At 39.0% G+C, this 17,765-nt stretch overlaps 1 protein-coding gene across 20 annotated transcripts in view; it reads right to left on the reverse strand.

Annotated features, from left to right (window-relative positions):
- ABI3BP (ABI family member 3 binding protein) overlaps nucleotides 1–17,765 on the reverse strand; it is a 293,142-nt gene that overhangs the window by 66,602 nt on the left and 208,775 nt on the right. For 14 of the 20 annotated variants that reach the window (XM_070787117.1, XM_070787118.1, XM_070787116.1 and 11 more), the window contains 4 exons: nucleotides 11,984–12,043; nucleotides 11,350–11,397; nucleotides 10,472–10,552; nucleotides 7,898–7,975 (listed from right to left, as the gene is read on the reverse strand). In XM_070787117.1, coding sequence (XP_070643218.1) covers nucleotides 7,898–7,975; nucleotides 10,472–10,552; nucleotides 11,350–11,397; nucleotides 11,984–12,043 — 267 coding nt within the window. The remainder of the gene's footprint in view (nucleotides 1–7,897; nucleotides 7,976–10,471; nucleotides 10,553–11,349; nucleotides 11,398–11,983; nucleotides 12,044–17,765) is intronic. The other 6 variants (XM_070787114.1, XM_070787129.1, XM_070787113.1 and 3 more) reach the window with 5 other exon arrangements.

The raw sequence follows: 17,765 nt of genomic DNA on the forward strand, positions 1-17,765 counted from the left end.
TGGAATCTGGGTCTCCTGCATTGCAGGCAGATTCTTTACTGTCTGAACCACCAGGAAAGCCCGCTAAAGGAAAATAAAGCAAGTGAAAATATGCATGACTGGAAATTAAAGATGCACATAGTCAAAGTAAGGTAAGGATTAGTCACCAATTAGTCTATGTTTTCAAGGGCATTTATTTCACCACATGGTTGCTTAATATGATAAACACAGAAGTCAATCATCTAACCCTCCATCCATCTATGTATCTGTCCATCTGTCCATCAATCCATCCATCTATCTATTCATATTTCTCAACCAGAGAGTCATTATAGAGCAATACTTTGCTAAAGAAGATAAGTAATCATAATGGCAAAAAGAAAAATATTTTAGGTATGTAAGAAGAAAAGAGTAGAAACATGTGATCTCTATCAAATTGTCTTAGCTCATGAACCCTGTACTGAATAAATACTCACTTAGTGCCATTCATTAAAGCTTTGTGTGTTAGTTACTCAGTCATGTCTGACTCTTTGTGACCCCATAGGCTGTATGAAGAGGCAAAAAGTCAGGACACTGAAAGATGAACTCCACAGGTCATTAGGTGCCCAACATGCTATTGGAGATCAGTGGAGAAATAACTCCAGAAAGAATGAAGAGATGGACCCAAAGCAACAACAACACCCAGTTGTGGATCTGACTGGTGATGGAAGTCAAGTCTGGTGCTATAAAGAACAATATTACATAGGACCTAAATTCATGTTAGGTCCGTGAATCAAGGCAAATTGAAAGTGGTCAAACAGGAGATGACAAGTGTGGACATCAAAATTTTAGGAATCAGCAAACTAGAATGGAATGAGTGAATTTAACTCAGATTATCATTATATCTAGTAATGTGGGCAAGAAATCCCTTAGAAGAAATGGAGTAGCCATCCTAGTCTGAGAGTTAGACCAAGAGTCTGAAATGTAGTACTTGGATGCAATCTCAAAAAATGAAATAATGATCTCTGTTCATTTCCAAGGCAAACCATTCAATATCATAGTAATCCAAGTCTATGCCCCAACCAGTAATGTTGAAGAAGCTGAAGTTGAACCGTCCTATGAAGACCTACAAGACCTGCTAGACTTAAAACCAAAAAAAGATGTCCTTTTCATTATAGGGAACTGTAATGCATAAGTAGGAAGTCAAGAAATAGCTGGAGGAACAGGCAAATTTGGCCTTGGAGTACAGAATGAAGCAGGGCAAAGGCTAATAGAGTTCTGCCAAGAGAACGCACTGGTCTTAGCAAACACCCTCTTCCAACAGCACAAGGGAAGACTCTGCACATGGACATAGATGGTCAAAACTGAAATCAGACTGATTATATTTGCAGCCAAAGATGGAGAAACTCTATACAGTCAGCAAAAACAAGAAAAGGAACTGAATGAGGCTCAGATCATGAACTCCTTACTGCGAAATACAGACTTAAATTTAAGAAAGTAGGGAAAACCACTAGACCATTCTGGTATGACCTAAATCCAACCCCTTATGATTATACAGTGGAAGTGAGAAATAGATTTTAGGGATTAGATCTGATAGAGTGCCTGAAGAACTGTGGATGGAGGTTCATGACATTGTATAGGAGGCAGTGATCAAAACCATCCCCAAGATAAAGAAATGCAGAAAGGCAAAATGGTTGTCGAGGAGGCCTTACAAATAGCTGTGAAAAGAAGAGAAGCGAAAAGCAAAGGAGAAAAGGAAAGATATACCCATTTGAATGCAGAGTTTCAAAGAATAGCAAGGAGTGATAAGAAAGCCTTCCTCAGTGATCAATGCAAAGAAATAGAGGAAAACAGTAGAATGGGAAAGACTAGAGATCTCATCAAGAAAATTAGAGATATCAAGGGAACATTTTATGGAAAGATGGGCACAATAAAGGACAGAAGTGTTATGGACCTAACAGAAGCAGAAGATATTAAGAAGAGGTGGCAAGAATACACAGAAGAACTATATAAAACTATATAAAACTATCTTCATGACCAAGATAACCACAATGGTGTGATTACTCACCTAGAGCCAGACATCCTGGAATGCAGAGTCAAGTGGGCCTTAGGAAGCATCACTATGAACAAAGCTAGAGGAGGTGATGGAATTTCAGTTGAGCTATTTCGAATCCTAAAAGAGGATGGTGTGAAAGTGCTGCACTCAATATGCCAGCAAATTTGGAAAACTCAGCAGTGGCCACAGGACTGGAAAAGGTGAGTTTTCATTCCAATCCCAAAGAAAGGCAATGCCAAAGAATGCTCAAACTACTTCACAATTGCACTCATCTCACACACTAGCAAAGTAATACTCAAAATCCTCCAAGTCAGGCTTCAACAGTACGTGAACTGTGAACTTCCAGATTTACAAGCTGGATTTAGAAAAGGCAGAGGAACCAGAGATCAAATTGCCAATATCCGTTGGATCATCAAAAAAGCAAGACAGTTCCAGAAAAACATGTACTTCTGTTTTATATGCTACACCAAAGCCTTTAACTGTGTGGATCACAATAAACTGTAGAAAATTCTTAAAGAGATGGGAATATCAGACCACCTTACCTGCCTCCTGAGAAATCTGTATGCAGGTCAAGAAGCAACAGTTAGAACTGGACATGGAACAACACTGGGTCCAAATCAGGAAAGAAGTTCGTCAAGGCTGTATATTGTCACCCTGCTTATTTAACTTATATGCAGAGTACATAATGAGAAATTCCGGGCTAGATGAAGCACAATCTAGAATCAAGATTGCTGGGAGAAATATCAATAATCTCAGATATGCAGATGACACTACCCTTATGGCAGAAAGTGAAGAAAGAACTAAAGAGCTTCTTGATGAAAGTGATAGAGGAGAATGAAAAAGTTGGCTTAAAACTCAACATTCAGAATACTAAAATCATGGCATCTGGTCTCATCACTTCATGGCAAATAGATGGGAAATCAAAGGAAACAGTGACAGACTTTATTTTTGGTGGCTCCAAAATCACTGCAGATGGTGACTGCAGCCATGAAATTAAAAGATGCTTGCTCCTTGGAAGGAAAACTATGACCAACCTAGATAGCATATTAAAAAGCAGAGATATTACTTTGCCAACAAATATCCATCTAGTCAAAGCTATAGTTTTTCCAGTAGTCATGTGTGGATGTGAGAGTTGGACTATAAAGAAAGCTGAGTGCCAAAGGATGCTTTTGAACTGAGGTGTTGAAGTCTCTTGAGAGTCCCTTGGACAGCAAGGGGATCTAACCAGTCTATCCAAAAGGAAATCAGTCGTGAATATTCATTGGAAGGACTGATGCTGAAGCTGAAACTCCAATACTTGGCCACCTGATGTGAAGAAGTGACTCACTGGAAAAGACCCTGATGCTGGGAAAGATTGATGTGGGAGGAGAAGGGACTAGAGGATGAGATGGTTGGATGGCATCACTGACTCGATGGACATGAGTTTGAGTAAGCTCCAGGAGCTGGTGATGGACAGGGAAGCCTGCTGTGCTACAGTGCATAGGGTCACAAAGAATTGGACACAACTGAGTAACTGAACTGAGACTACAGCCTGCCAGGCTCCTCTGTCTAAGGAATTATCCAGGCAAGAAGACTGCAGTGGGTTGCTACTTCCTTTTCCAGTAAAGCTTTAGGGATGAACGTAAATGACCCCTGGGTCCTGTTCATCAAGGGAGGGTGAGAAAGATCAAATACTCATAATTCCCAGGAACCAACATGCCACCTTGTTACTTTCTGCTCTTGTTTCCAGGGCCTGACACAGTGAGAACCATTAATGATGACTTGTCAGTCAGTCAGTTCAGTCGCTCAGTTGTGTCCGACTCTTTGCGACCCCATGAATCGCAGCACGCCAGGCCTCCCTGTCCATCACCAACTCCCGGGGTTCACTCAGACTCACATCCATCGAGTCAGTGATGCCATTTCCATTTCTGACACAAACCAGTACTCTGTAAATGGGTGATTTTCTTTCTTTCTTCTTTCTTTATATATTTGGCCACATAGCATGCAGGATCTTAGTTCTTCAACCAGGGATTGAACACTAGTTCCCTGCAGTGGAAGGGTGGAATCTTAAGCGCTGAACCACCAGGGAAGCTCCTCTATAAGCTTTTAAAGTGTGCATCCGTCCTGGAATGTGTCTATCCTCATCTTCCCTCCTCTGCCCGCCTCAACACACCACATTGCCTCCTGCCACCAACTTTCTTGGTAATGCTTTAGCTAAGACTGGAAAAAATTTTTGTGCAAACTTTGTAAGTAGATTACAGTTTCAGTGATTTTGTTCACATCTTGAGTGGGTATTTATGTAACCATAAATCAGCAAATGCCTTGCCTACCACATTAAAAAAAAAATACACCTGCAAAACATATTATAATGTAGCTCATTTATAAACTTCCAATGTGAAGACTGATGAGCAGACTTTTGCCAAACTTCAGGCCAAAAATAGCAGACATGTTCTGAAATTCTCTGTAGGTTTAACATGGGACTTTCAACATGTAATAACAAGAGTGAACAGAGGAACTGATGTTATTTTAAAAAATCAGTTCTCACACACCCTAAAGTATGTGGTGATGACTTGCAAATGTTTTTCTTCAATTTTCTTTGAGAGTGGTAGGGTTCCCTGTCAGTTGAATATACTTCAGCTCTCTTGTTAATTTCTTCAATGTTAGATTGTCTTTGCTTTAAGAAATATAAAGAATCATGGCTCTATTAGTATCATTCTAGAATATATATAAAATTTAAAACTTTAGAAAAGAAACTTTGACTAGAACACAGAAATAATCAGTACTACATTCATTCATTATTTCTAAGCCACAGGATCAGAATTTCTTTTTCTGTAGCCTTTACTTATATTTTGAAAGAACTTTTCATAAAGGAGTTGAAATATAACAGGTTTAGGCTGTGAATTACATATCTCATCACTAGATAATACAGGGCCTTGAGAAAACTGCTTGAGGGTTTCAATTTTAAACTAAAAAATAAAAGACAAAGACACATTGTGAGGATGTAATATTGTAAATATCATCTCGACATAGCTTTTGGTGACTGATAATAAAACTAATTTTAAAAGATAGCTTCATATCTAAAGAGTTTTATAAAATTGTTTAAAAAGAATACTAAAAATACTGACAAAGATAACATAAAAAATAGACAAACAGGGATTATAGGAGAAATACCTTTAAGGACCTTTGTTTTTCCCAGTGTTGGGGGAGGAAAAGAAGGGTACACATTTCTCTGGGTGGTATAAAGATCAGGGGCTGAAATAAATAATCAAAATGCCCCCAGAGGGACTTCCCTGATGGTCCAGTGGCTAGGATTTCATGATCCCAGAGCAGGGGGCCTGGGTTCTATCCCTGGTCCAGGAACTAGATCCCACATGCCGCAACTAAGACCCAGTACAGCCAAATAAAGTAAGGATTTAAAAAAAAAAAAAAGTCCCCAGGATGCCTCTGGCCAATGGATTTCTACCATGGGTTGAGATAAGAGGAGCAAAGGAGAGAAGCTTGAATATGTCAGGGTTTCAAATAGAGCTGCAGGCAATTGTCTCAGCTGACAAAGAAGCAGGAATGGCAGAGAGGGATGGTGCTGGAGACCCTACTAGCACATTCATGCTGTAGGTTTTAGGCATTAAGTTTCTTTGGAGCACTAGGGCCTTACTGCTGAGGGCCCGGAGACCAAAAAGCCACAAGGGACACGAATGGGTGAAGTGTGAAGATCAAGAGGAACAATTTCATTCTCACAGCATCTCTCAAGTTGCTGTGTGCCGTCTTGTGCATCTAATGCCTACTGTTAGAAACACAACATGCTAAAAACAATGCAATGGATCAACTTCCTCGTCCACAATGCTCAGGCACACGCTTATGAGGGTTGGGTCGAAGGGTGATCCAGGACACACAGGAGGGTGCTGTTACTAAAGCTTACCCTCTACCCCCAAGCAGGGTTACTGGCCTGGGTCATGTTGGAAATGCATTCCTGGTGAGCCCCCTTTAAAGGGCCTTGGCACAAGTCTAGAAAAGTGTGGATCCCAGGGCCACATAGGTTAAGTTAAGGATCCTCAGAACATAAGAAAATGATTAAAATGTAGTACATTATATAAATATGTTAAGATAATTCATAGAATGGTATCAGATCTTGAATACACATCCAATCAACTGTGAAATTCATCTATAAAGCCAAGTTCTAGAAGCAATTTGATAAAAATACTGATATTCCCATTAAAGTAAGAGGAAGCAAAAACAAGAAAAGAAAACGCCTATTATCTTTTATTTTCAATTTTGAAATTTACAAGGCTCTAAAAGCTGAAATCTTTTTCTCATTTGGCAATACAACCTGAAGAATATTTATCCCGCTTATTGTCAATACATATCTTGCTGTAAAAACGTCAATGTGTTTGATTATGAGAATCCAGATATCTTCTATTAAGCCAGACATTAAAGAGGTTTGCTGCTACTGCTGCTGCCAAGTCGCTTCAGTCGTGTCCGACTCTGTGTGACCCCATAGATGGCAGCCCACCAGGCTCCCCCATCCCTGGGATTCTCCAGGCAAGAACACTGGAGTGGGTTGCCATTTCCTTCTCCAATGCATGAAAGTGAAAAGTGAAAGTGAAGTCGCTCAGTCGTGTCCGACTCCTAGCGACCCCATGGACTGCAGCCCACCAGGCTGCTTCGTCCATGGGATTTTCCAGGCAAGAGTACTGGAGTGGGGTGCCATTGCAATGTTACAAACATATAAAGATCAGGATGGGGTATGGATGCAATAGGATTGAACATCTGCTGTTAACCTCTGAAACTGATAATGAGGGTGTGGGAAGACTGCTATTACACTAGGCTCCTTAATTCTGTGCATATTTTTTAAATAAATAAAAGTTAATAAACAGAAAGGTAATAAAGTAAATAATAAAATTAACATTTAAGCCATTATAAAAATGAAACAAATTCAAAAGACTTAGAAAATTTATAAGAACTACCCTATACCATTGTGAGTATTCTCAGTCATGTTCATTTAGAATAAGTACTTCTCTACTTATTCTAAAATATATCCCTTAAAGGTAGATTTCTTTTATTGTCATTTCCTCTTATTGCTATATTTCTTCTCCCAATCCCTCCCTCCAGTATAACTGACAATTGAGTAAAATAAATTTGTCTTGCAGCTCTTTAAAATTTATTTGCTCTCATTTTGGGGGGCTTCCTTCTACATGCTAGAGGTAGAAATGGGCAAAAGAGGGCTATTAAGGGGAAAAAAAAAAGAAAAGAAAAAAAAAAACATGAAAATCCTGGAAATCTGCAACTGGTTACAATCCGAGTAAGAAAGAAGTGTATAAAAAGGAAAGGTGTCTGAGAGCATGAGGATGTGAGAAAAAGCTTTGTGTAGGCGAGTTGACTTCCCAAAAAGCAGAAAGAAGAAATAATATAAGGAAACCCCAGAGCAAACCTTCCTGGATGTTTTAATATTAATTCATATTTAAAAATGATTTTCTTGTTGCTAGTTCCCTTTCTCAGGCTGCAACATCAATGAGTTCATCAAGTTTTGGAGATAGGACAAAGAGGAAAAGAGGTAAAGAAAGTAAGAGGAGAAGAAGGAAGGTAACAGATTATTATTTATCAGATCTGGAAAATGAGGCGAAAGAAGGTAAGGCAAGGGAAAAAAAATAGGAGCTTACATTTGTAGTCATTATCATCAGCTGCAAAGAACATAAGCATTCAAAAGCAAAGCTCTAACTAAAGAGACTGTCTTTCCTACATTTAACTGGTAATCATATAAATATTACTACTTGGCTGATGTTCTGAGCTATGAAGTGAAAAAAATTTAAACTAACTCACTGTGATGAAAATTCTGTTTCTTAAAGGAAAATTTTCTTCCTGCTTAAACAAAGAAGGAAAAGCCACTATCCAGAGGTAGGGAAATAGCTTTACCCTGAGTTGTCTTTGCCAATTCAGTTGTTTGTGGAACCTTTGTTGTGAAGAGTTCTTGGGTAGACTGGTCTGTTGCTGCTGGGGAAAAACACAGTAAGATAAATGGCTTTAAATAAATATCATTAATGAACAAGTTAAAAAAAAAACAAAAAACAAGAAAAAACCCCACACTCTTTTTTTTCCCCATGCAATGATATAAGGGTAAGTTGTATTTATAACTATGCCTAGTGATCATCTTATTTTAAAGTTACTGGTACATTTTAATAACTCTGATTTATTATATTTACTGTCTCCTTAAACTATTATATTAATGATTATTATAAGGATCTCTGAAAGCTTTTAGTTCAGGATCACTGTTTAATGATATCGGGCATGACTATACTCTTGGATATGCTTCCTGTCTTATGTATCATTGCCTTCATGTTTCCTTCTATTTCACGACCTTCACAAGTTATTTAGGTGAGCTGGAAAAAATAGATCATAGAAAATAATGTGCATTTACACAACATAAGAATAAATATTCTATTTATCTCACATGAAAATCAAAGTTTATTAACATACAGACACATTACTCCTAACAAAATAAACACTCCTATATTAACTTGAAATAATTACAATATCATACTGACAGAGCAAATTATACTATTCACTTTGCCACATACTGGATCCAAGGAAATATTTGGTGAAAATAAATATGCTGTCATCATATTTTCTGCCTGTTTTATAATCTAGATTCTGCTCATAGATAATTGTGATAGTTGGCCCAATAAACTAAGATATAGTAAAAAAAAAAAAAAAAAAGGCAAAAAAAACAGAAGTGGAACTTAGATAATTAACATATTCAGCAGTGGTTCTTGATAAGTACTTTTGACTTCCTCTCATGGGTAAAGCTGACTTTGAGGGCCTATGCTGTAATAGATAAATATTTGGTAATTAAGATATATTTGCTCATTCAGTTTTAAGTATTTTCCTTCAAAAAGGATTCCTTTTAAAATGGGATCAATAACTTTATTTCACACACAAAGAATGGGTTGACCTGAAAAGGGATGAAGGGAGGAAAGTAAAGCCACTGATTTAAACATAACCACGGGGGATGTGGTGTGGACAGGGCAGAGGAGCCAACAGACACAAGCTGGGAATTCTTGCTTTCCTGTTTACATTCAGCCAAGTCACAGGCAAATGAGGGTGAAGACATTGATGCTGAACTCCTCGAGAGCATGGCCAGCTCATCCCAACCAGTCTTCCTGACTCATCCATCCACCTGTGTGTCTTCATGGCCACCCACATGTTCCTCAGATGAGTCTGGCTACCATTCTCTGTATGTGCCTCTTCCCCATCATTCTTTAACCTGAAGAGCCCTTCATACCTTTAACTCTCATTCCAACTGGAAGACCTAGCATACATGCCACTTCCTCTGTGAAGCCTTCCCTGATACCCCCAGGTAGTTTGCTTGTTCAGTGTGCTGCTCATTTCTCTATGATCTCATTGTAATGGATAATATGAGAGTGAATTCCAGGAGCTCTGACAACTGAGAATGGGGGTTCCAGTTTGGCTCTGATGTTAGCTCTACAGCTTGGCCAGATTTTTAAAAATCTTTCAATGCCTCAGTTTTCTAATTTGTAAAATGGGACAATAGAATCTACACCACAAACTTGTAATGTGTCTTAAATTTAAAAATATGTGAACACTGGGTAGCACAGAGGAAGCACTGCTGCTAAATCACTTCAGTCGTGTCCGTCTCTGTGCAGCCCCATAGACAGCAGCCCACCAGGCTCCCCCATCCCTGGGATTCTCCAGGCAAGAACACTGGAGTGGGTTGCCATTTCCTTCTCCAATGCATGAAAGTGAAAAGTGAAAGTGAAGTCACTCAGTCATGTCCGACTCCTAGCGACCCCATGGACTGCAGCCTACCAGGCTCCTCCATCCATGGGATTTTCCAGGCAAGAGTACTGGAGTGGGGTGCCATTGCCTTCTCCAGAGGAAGCACAATTATTGCTAAATCCTGTCTTTGTATTAGATGGCGATCTCTCCAAGGTAAGGACTTACCTTTAAAGCAGTTGTATTTTGGCATTCCCATTGCTTAGCATTGCACTTAACACTATAAGATATTCAGATTTAAAAAATAAAATTTTTCTTCCCAAATGCAGCTTCAAATATGGAAAAAGCAACAAGAAAGTATAGCATTGATATACACTGGGAAGTTTTTTTTTTTTAATTTATTCTTTAATTGGAGGGAAATTGCTTTACAAGGTTGTGTTGGTTTCCGCCATACAACAACGCAAACCAGCCATAATTATACATATATCGGGAAGATTCTTTTTCCAAAAAAGTAACTGAAGTTTTGTTAAGATGTTTTAAAACAGTCTCATCTTGTATTGGAAATCAGCATAAATATTAGAAGGACAAATACACAGTTAATGTAAAAGAATCAAGTGAAATGGATATCTTTTACAGTGATAAAAAGAGATCCTCTATTGTTTGGAATACCACGAACACAACATATGTATGGCTACTTTAAGGGCAATTCCTAAAATGTTAAGTCCTCATTGGGCTGAATATCAAAGCAACATTTACCAAGAGTGGTTTGTAGTTCCTCTTGACTAGTACTTGGTGAAATCATAGGAATCAAAGGGCTGCCTCGTGTCTCTAAAGGAGCTGAAAAGACAAGTAAGTACCAAGGCTGTCAATCTTTAGATTCAAAAGCCAGCAACCAGCCAAAATAATATTACATGAGATTCTGTTACTTGAAATACAAAAAGGAAAACATTAAGTGGGTCATGGAAAAGAAAGTTAAGTGTGCATGGAACCTGTGGAGTATCAGAATAATGGTTCTCAACTGTTTTTTCCCGCACCAGGATAGATAATAAACAACATTCAGTGCTTGACACAGTCCATGACCATGCCTGGTTAAGATGGGTATGGTTTAGACATGGTTCTAGGTCCCTCAGCTGCATCTCTCCCCTCCAAGAGAGCACACAGGATCACCCAGAGGAGACGATATCATCACTGTAGCAACCATCTGGAGTCCATTCAAATCTATTTTTAAAAATAAACCAGTGGCAAATTTTAGTATTTTGAGATATATAATAAGTACTTGCCAGAGCCTTCCACAGCATGTTAGTGTGTTGTTAAGGCCACGGCTGAGAACCATTAAGCCAGCAGAAATGTTAATTATATGGACATGAGTAAGGTGGGATCATTTTGAACACAGATAAATGAGGTAGGTGAGGATGAACGTGGTAATGAGCGTTCTTAAGTTGGTCTTCAGAGCAAACCTTTAAAACAGTGAAACCACTGCCTTTCTATTCTGAAAAGGGTAAAAAATAATGAGAATGAAACAATGAAGAGGACTGAGAAGGGAGGATGTTTCAGTGTAATTGTTTGAGAAAGACCTGCAATCTTGATGGCAGCCAGGAAAAAAATTAGAGTGAGTCAAATGGAAAAACCATTACCTAGAGTTGTCTCTGGCAGATGGATTCTAAAGGTAACAGGTTGCAGAACTAGGCCAAAAGCAAACCAAAGAAATATATTTATGAGAATTACTACCTGGGGGAGTAAACCTAGTTTCTGTGCCTCTACAATGCACCCATCTGAACATTTAAACATTCTCTTAGAGAATCAGAATAAATATAAGAAAATTCTATGTATCAGATGACACCCAGGGAACTTAGTTTAGCTAAAACTTTAAAGTTTTCATTTGCTGTCACTATGAGGAAAATTTGGGTAGGCACCCATATTTTTAATTTAAAACTACACCCACATTTGGATGTAGCTATATTTACACCCTGAAAAAACATGAACATGGTTGACTCAGTTAATAATTATATCTTATAGCTTTAGCATGATTTCCTATTCAATAAAAACACTTTCAGGGAAAATAAACTAATTATACCCTATTCCCTCATGGGGGAAATATGTCAAGCAGATTGTATGATTAAATCTTCCTCTAAAGAAATACACATTTTCTATCTAAAATTTTCTCTGAGCTTCTTCTGCATATCACCCTCATTGCAAAAATATATTTGCCTCAAGAATATCTTTTGAAAAATACACTTCCTAACTGGGAGAATAAAACAGTTCATTTACCAGGTTCGCTCTGAGAGACTTCGGGGTCTGGCTTATGGGGAAGGAGCACATCTCTTGGAACTGAAAGAAAAAGATTATAAAACACTGTGCATTCTAAATGCCATACCTGGAGTGAAACTCAACCCACAGACATAAAACCCTGGGAAGCATGAATGAAGTAAAGATATTTTCACAATGGCTAAAACACTAAGGCAAGAAAAGGACTGTCTTTCCAAAATGGAAAAATGTCAGTGTATTAGGGAAGGTTCTAGTGGCAGTAAAACAAAGTTGGTCATGGTTCATTTTGAAGATTCCCCTGAGGGGGAAAAAAGGGAAGAAAAAACTAATTTAATAAACATAAGAAGGTTATCTCCCTAAGTTATCTTCAAAATAAGAAGTCAGCTTTTGTCTGAAGTGGTTAGCTGCCATGTGATATTCCTGCTAAAATTCCACCAACAGAAATAGGAAACATTATTTTAAAGAAACGGGCTGAAAATTGGGGGAAACGGCAAGAAAAGCAAAACTCTTGAGGATCTAAAAAGAGAACAAAATTTTATTCTAAAAGGCATAATAGTTATAGGGAGAAAAATAGAGCAAAAGGAATCAGCCACTCATTAGAAGACACCACGTGTAAAGTTGATGAGAGTGCTTGTCAAGTAGGAAATGTTAGATAAATTTTGCCATTTTTGTCATTCTTAGTGATGTGGCTTCTAGTATAAGTATTAGGGCCTCCTGGCAGGAAAACAAGGGAGACAAATGTATGCTACACTACAAGCCTACTCATATTCAGTTCTGATCTGTGGTACATTTTTAATACCTGTGTCCAGTTCTACTTTGGAAATAAAAATGGTAGGCTGGGAAGTGATGCCTTATCGCTCACTGGGGAAAATATCAGGTTGACTTGCCTATTGTTAATACCAAATTTCTATGGCAAATCTCCTTTCAGGAGTAATATAATGTATTTCTTTGACTCAGTTTCCCTACAAGGAAGTCCTTGTCAACCCTACTTACTCACTGAAAAGTTTTCCTACCACACTAAATTCATAAATACCCTTAGGTATGCAGTGTAACTTTCTTGCATCTTATATGGTGCTGGAGGGAAAAAAAATTAGGATTCAGGCTAGAATTCTCCCTCTGAGAAAGATGAAGAAAAAACTTTTGTACCACAAGGTGGACAAGCACAACTTTACTATTCGTGCAGAAAAAAGATTGTATAAAATGGACATTCATTTTCTTTTATGGCTTTTGGAGATTACATTTAATGTGAATGTCACATCTGTTCTTAGTCTAGGCCACTGAGTAAGTACCAGTGAAATCACAGTTGTGGAATTTGGTCCATTGGAAAGAAATGTAACTCTATTAGAACTTCTATGAGCTAAAAGATAACAACCAGGAGAACTTGAAATGTGGATTTTTGTTTGTTTTAAAAAGGTTAACTTCAAAAAAGATCAGTGGTGGACAAAGTGAGAGAAAACCCACCATAATGGTGAACATTTCACCACTGCTATGTAGTCTTTTGAAAGATTCAAGCAGTAAAACATGAAGAATTTCCAGCCGCAATTCAAACTAACTGTTTATCTGTAGGGTGAGGGAGAAGGCACTTTGATGTGGCTATGAGAAGGTCATGGCCATACAAAGCAGCCTGTAGTTTATAAACATCCTAATTGGTTCCAGTGCTAGACTGCACAGAGAGGAGGTGGGATTAAGGAAGGGAAAAGCTGAGAAGAAATGTGCTACCAATAAATCCACCATACTGTAAACACATTACCTGCGGCCTGCCTTAGTTTTCTGAGGAATTCAGACAAGCATAATGTGGATTCCTGCTGCTGCCACTGGCACGTTTTAACCATGAAGTGATGATTTAATAACTGCCATACCAGACGTTCTAAAGCAGGTGAAATCAGTGGAAAGGAAAGAACTAGAAATATTCACAGGAAAGGGATGTGAATCATTCTCTTATTTGGTCAATGGCAGCTCCAAGAAATGCAACTTTTTTTTTTCCCCTATGTGGCATTCTGTTGTGTATTAAATTGAATAAGAGCATGATTCTAAAAACCTAAATCTTCCATGCTGGGGGAAACTTATGAATGCAAATCATGACAATTTAACTGAGAAGGCAGTTTTGATTTCCTTATTAAAATATTTACTATTATTATATTTTAGACCCATTTGTATTAGCCAATTTATCATTTATATTAATGAACAAATTAACTTACCAGTTATATATATATATTAACTACCTTTTGAATAAAGGGCATCTCTTCAAAGAAAAATTCAGCTACCAGAAGACAACTGTGAATGGAAGTGTCTAATATGGACAAATGTGAACGAACACCAAGAGGGTCCTACCAGAATAGATGGGAGAATGAAAGTGTTGCTCTCTGATGGAGATGGGGCACTAAGAAATCTTCAGTGAGCTTTACCCTTGCAACAGCCTACAAAGATATTCTCAGATAAGTAACACACATAGACCACACACCTCCTTCATGTCCAGCCTGCCACTTCCTTTATTCCAACCTTGGACCCGGAGGCACAGTCTGAGAGGCAGCAGGTCTCCTGCCTCGCAGAGGCCACTTTCAGAGCTTCACTCGTGCTCTGGTGTTACCTTCCCTTGTGTCTCCTCTGGGACCTTTCACTTTCTATCATTTCTATTATCTTATATTTTTCTCTATTAATCCATATTTTCATTTATCTATGAATTCTTCCCCCTCCACCCATAAAACAACTCAAGAGTTCCAAAATCCTAAAATTAATAACCAGTTCCTTAACACTTCCCCTTCAAACAATCCCTTTCTTGCTCTCAACTAAGAACTCTGCCTCTGCTTCCTGGTTTCTTAACTGCGTCTTCTCCATCCACTGTAGATGGCCTTCCATTTCACTAATCTCCTGCACCCATGGATCCATGAGACCTCATCCATGGTTCTGAATAGCAAAATGTTCTAAAGACCAAAAAGGTTTATTTTTTATTTTTTTGCTTAGCCTCTTTGACAGCAAAACCTGACTAGAACTGATCTAAGTCAATTTACAGTTTTTATTTATCCTGAGTAGTGTGACTGCTCCTGCTTCTCACTGCAGACTTATGAATATGCATGTGATCTATGGTATCCATGCTGTTTTACCTTTCCCAAGTCTGAAAATTGCTGACCTCTGAAGCACTGGCCCACAGGTTTCAGATGCAGGCTTCTAGACCTACACTGTCAAGGCCAGTGGCTTTTCTGGCCTCTTCCTCCTCACTGTTACTCATGGCCTTCCCTGCCTGGCCTCCTGAGTTCCTCTTTCCTGGTACTCTCTGATTATTTGACAAAAACTTCTGCTGGCTCCTCATTCCTCTATCCACTATTTAAGTGTAACCATGCCCTCTAAGACTTTGATCTCTGATCTCTTATTTTCTCAGTCTGTACCTTCTCCTGGATGGTATCATTCCCTCAAAATTTAAGAACCTTCTATACATAGTAGACACATAGACACATGGCTCCCAAATCTACATCCTAAATATTGACTTCTGTTTAGAAAGCCAAAAATTCATTTCAACCACCAATCCAACTGGCCCTCCAAACCTAGCACCTTATTCCTCCCTCTGTGTTCCCTGCCTTAGTTAATGGTATTGGCATCTACCACCTGTGTAAGCTAGCTTCCCTGGTAGCTCAGTTGGTTAAGAATCCATCTGTGATGCAGGAGACCCAGGTTTGATTCCTAGGCGGGGAAGATCCCCTGGAGAAGGAAATGGTGACCCACTCCAGTAATCTTGCCAGGAGAATCCCCATGGACAGAGGAGCCTGGCAGTCTACATTCCACGGGGTTGCCAAGAGTCAAACACGACTTAGCGACTAAACCACCACCACCTGCCTAAGCTGGAAATCACTGTGTCCTCCTTCTCACCATGACACCATTCAGTCATTGTCCACATTCTAGCAATTCCATCTCCAAAAGACATTTTAGCATTCATCCCTTCTTTCTTAACTGCAAAAATGCTGCCAATTAGAATCTGCCAAAGAGAGCAGTTTAGAGCATTTGCAGGGTTGGATAGCTTACTGAAATTTAGATTTTTTTCCCCCCTGGCTTGCTTCCAATGACTGAAGTCTATCCAAATATTTCTGTGGTGACAGAAGTTGCTACATAGCCAAGACAGCCCTTGGTACAGAAACACATCTATAAAGAAGGCACAGCTCCGCTGAACCAGGCATCAGAGTGAGTCCTCTGCCCTGAATTTGAAAGCATTTCTCCAAGGCAGATCAAAAGAAAAGCCAGTACTGTTCTGGCTCTGGACATGCTGTGTGGGCTCAGTGTGTCTAGATTCCTCATTAAATACTGTAGTTAATCTGACTGAGTGACTGGATATTCTCTAAAGGTCTAACTGGATGAAAGCTGTGTTATGCTTAGGCATCTGTGGAATAAAAGAGCTGTACAGAGAATCCAAGACTGACTAAAAATTCAATTTTGTCACTTCTGACATCACTTAGAATTGAGACAAACATCATGTTAAAACATAACTATGTCCTGATTTCAGTACTACATTTTACATTTTATAGAGCATCTGTCTCTCTAGGATATACCAGCACACATTACATTTACATGTAACTTACCCTGTTTTCTGAGGAGCCAGTAAACAAAGTCATGGGCTCCTTAGGAAGCAAACCTGAGACTAGATATAACCCCCAAACTGTTTGAATCCAGTCTGTTTAAACACTTGGGAGAGGACTGAAAAGTAGTGATGATTGCCTTATGTTTCTTCCTGTAGCATCACACCGATGGAGTAACAGGGGAACCCCTGATGGACACAATGGCAGGACCAACACCGGGTTTAGAGACACAATTCACACTCAGGTATACAGACACTTGGAACTAGAGAGACAGTGCTGCTGCTACTGCTGCTAAGTCGCTTCAGTCGTGTCCGACTCTGTGCGACCCCATAGATGGCAGCCCACCAGGCTCCCCCGTCCCTGGGATTCTCCAGGCAAGAACACTGGAGTGTGTTGCCATTTCCTTCTCCAATGCATGAAAGTGAAAAGTGAAAGTGAAGTCGCTCAGTCGTGTCCAACTCTTAGCGACCCCATGGACTGCAGCCTACCAGGCTCCTCCATCCATGGGATTTTCCAGGCAAGAGTACTGGAGAGTCAATAAAATAAGCCTAACAAAGGCTCCATGGGGAGCGTTTGTGCTGCTGTTCCAATCAAACTTACGAGTTAGAGTGTGAAAAAATAAGGTATTGATGAAAGTAAGGTAAATATTACATATTTAAAAAGAAGAAAAGTTTAACTATTACATATATTACTTTAATGAGATTATGTCATATCAGAACCGATAGTACTACTGTTTCTAATGAAGAGGAAAATAAAATCACTCACATATATTGTCATTATCTCTAATGACTCCATCTCCGTTAACATATTTGTTCCACAGTTGAAAACAAGAAGTTGACCTTTTGCCAGTGGGAAGATAAGCTTTTTTCTTATTGGTGTTTATAATATGACTTTTGCTGTTAGCAGTACAAATTTACGTTCTGGACTTCAGGGCAAAAAGGCTCTTTGTGGACTATTACCACCTGCAACCACCTAATCACCCCACAGCAGCAGAAACATTCTCCACCCACATAACCAGGAAACCATGATAGCAAGTGAATTCACTTGCTTCCAAAATGCCATCCGTCCAAGCTACAGCTCAGAAAAGCTTTGGTTTTAGGAATGTTCTATAATCTTCTAGGACCACCTAAGAATTTATAATAATTGAACTTTTTTTTTTTTTTTAAGGGGGCAAAACCTGTAGTATTTCTCAGATACTCTGGCTACAAGTTTGGCTTGGCTTA

Source organism: Bos indicus, chromosome 1 (genome assembly GCF_029378745.1).
Source record: "Bos indicus isolate NIAB-ARS_2022 breed Sahiwal x Tharparkar chromosome 1, NIAB-ARS_B.indTharparkar_mat_pri_1.0, whole genome shotgun sequence".
NCBI lineage: Eukaryota > Metazoa > Chordata > Mammalia > Artiodactyla > Bovidae > Bos > Bos indicus.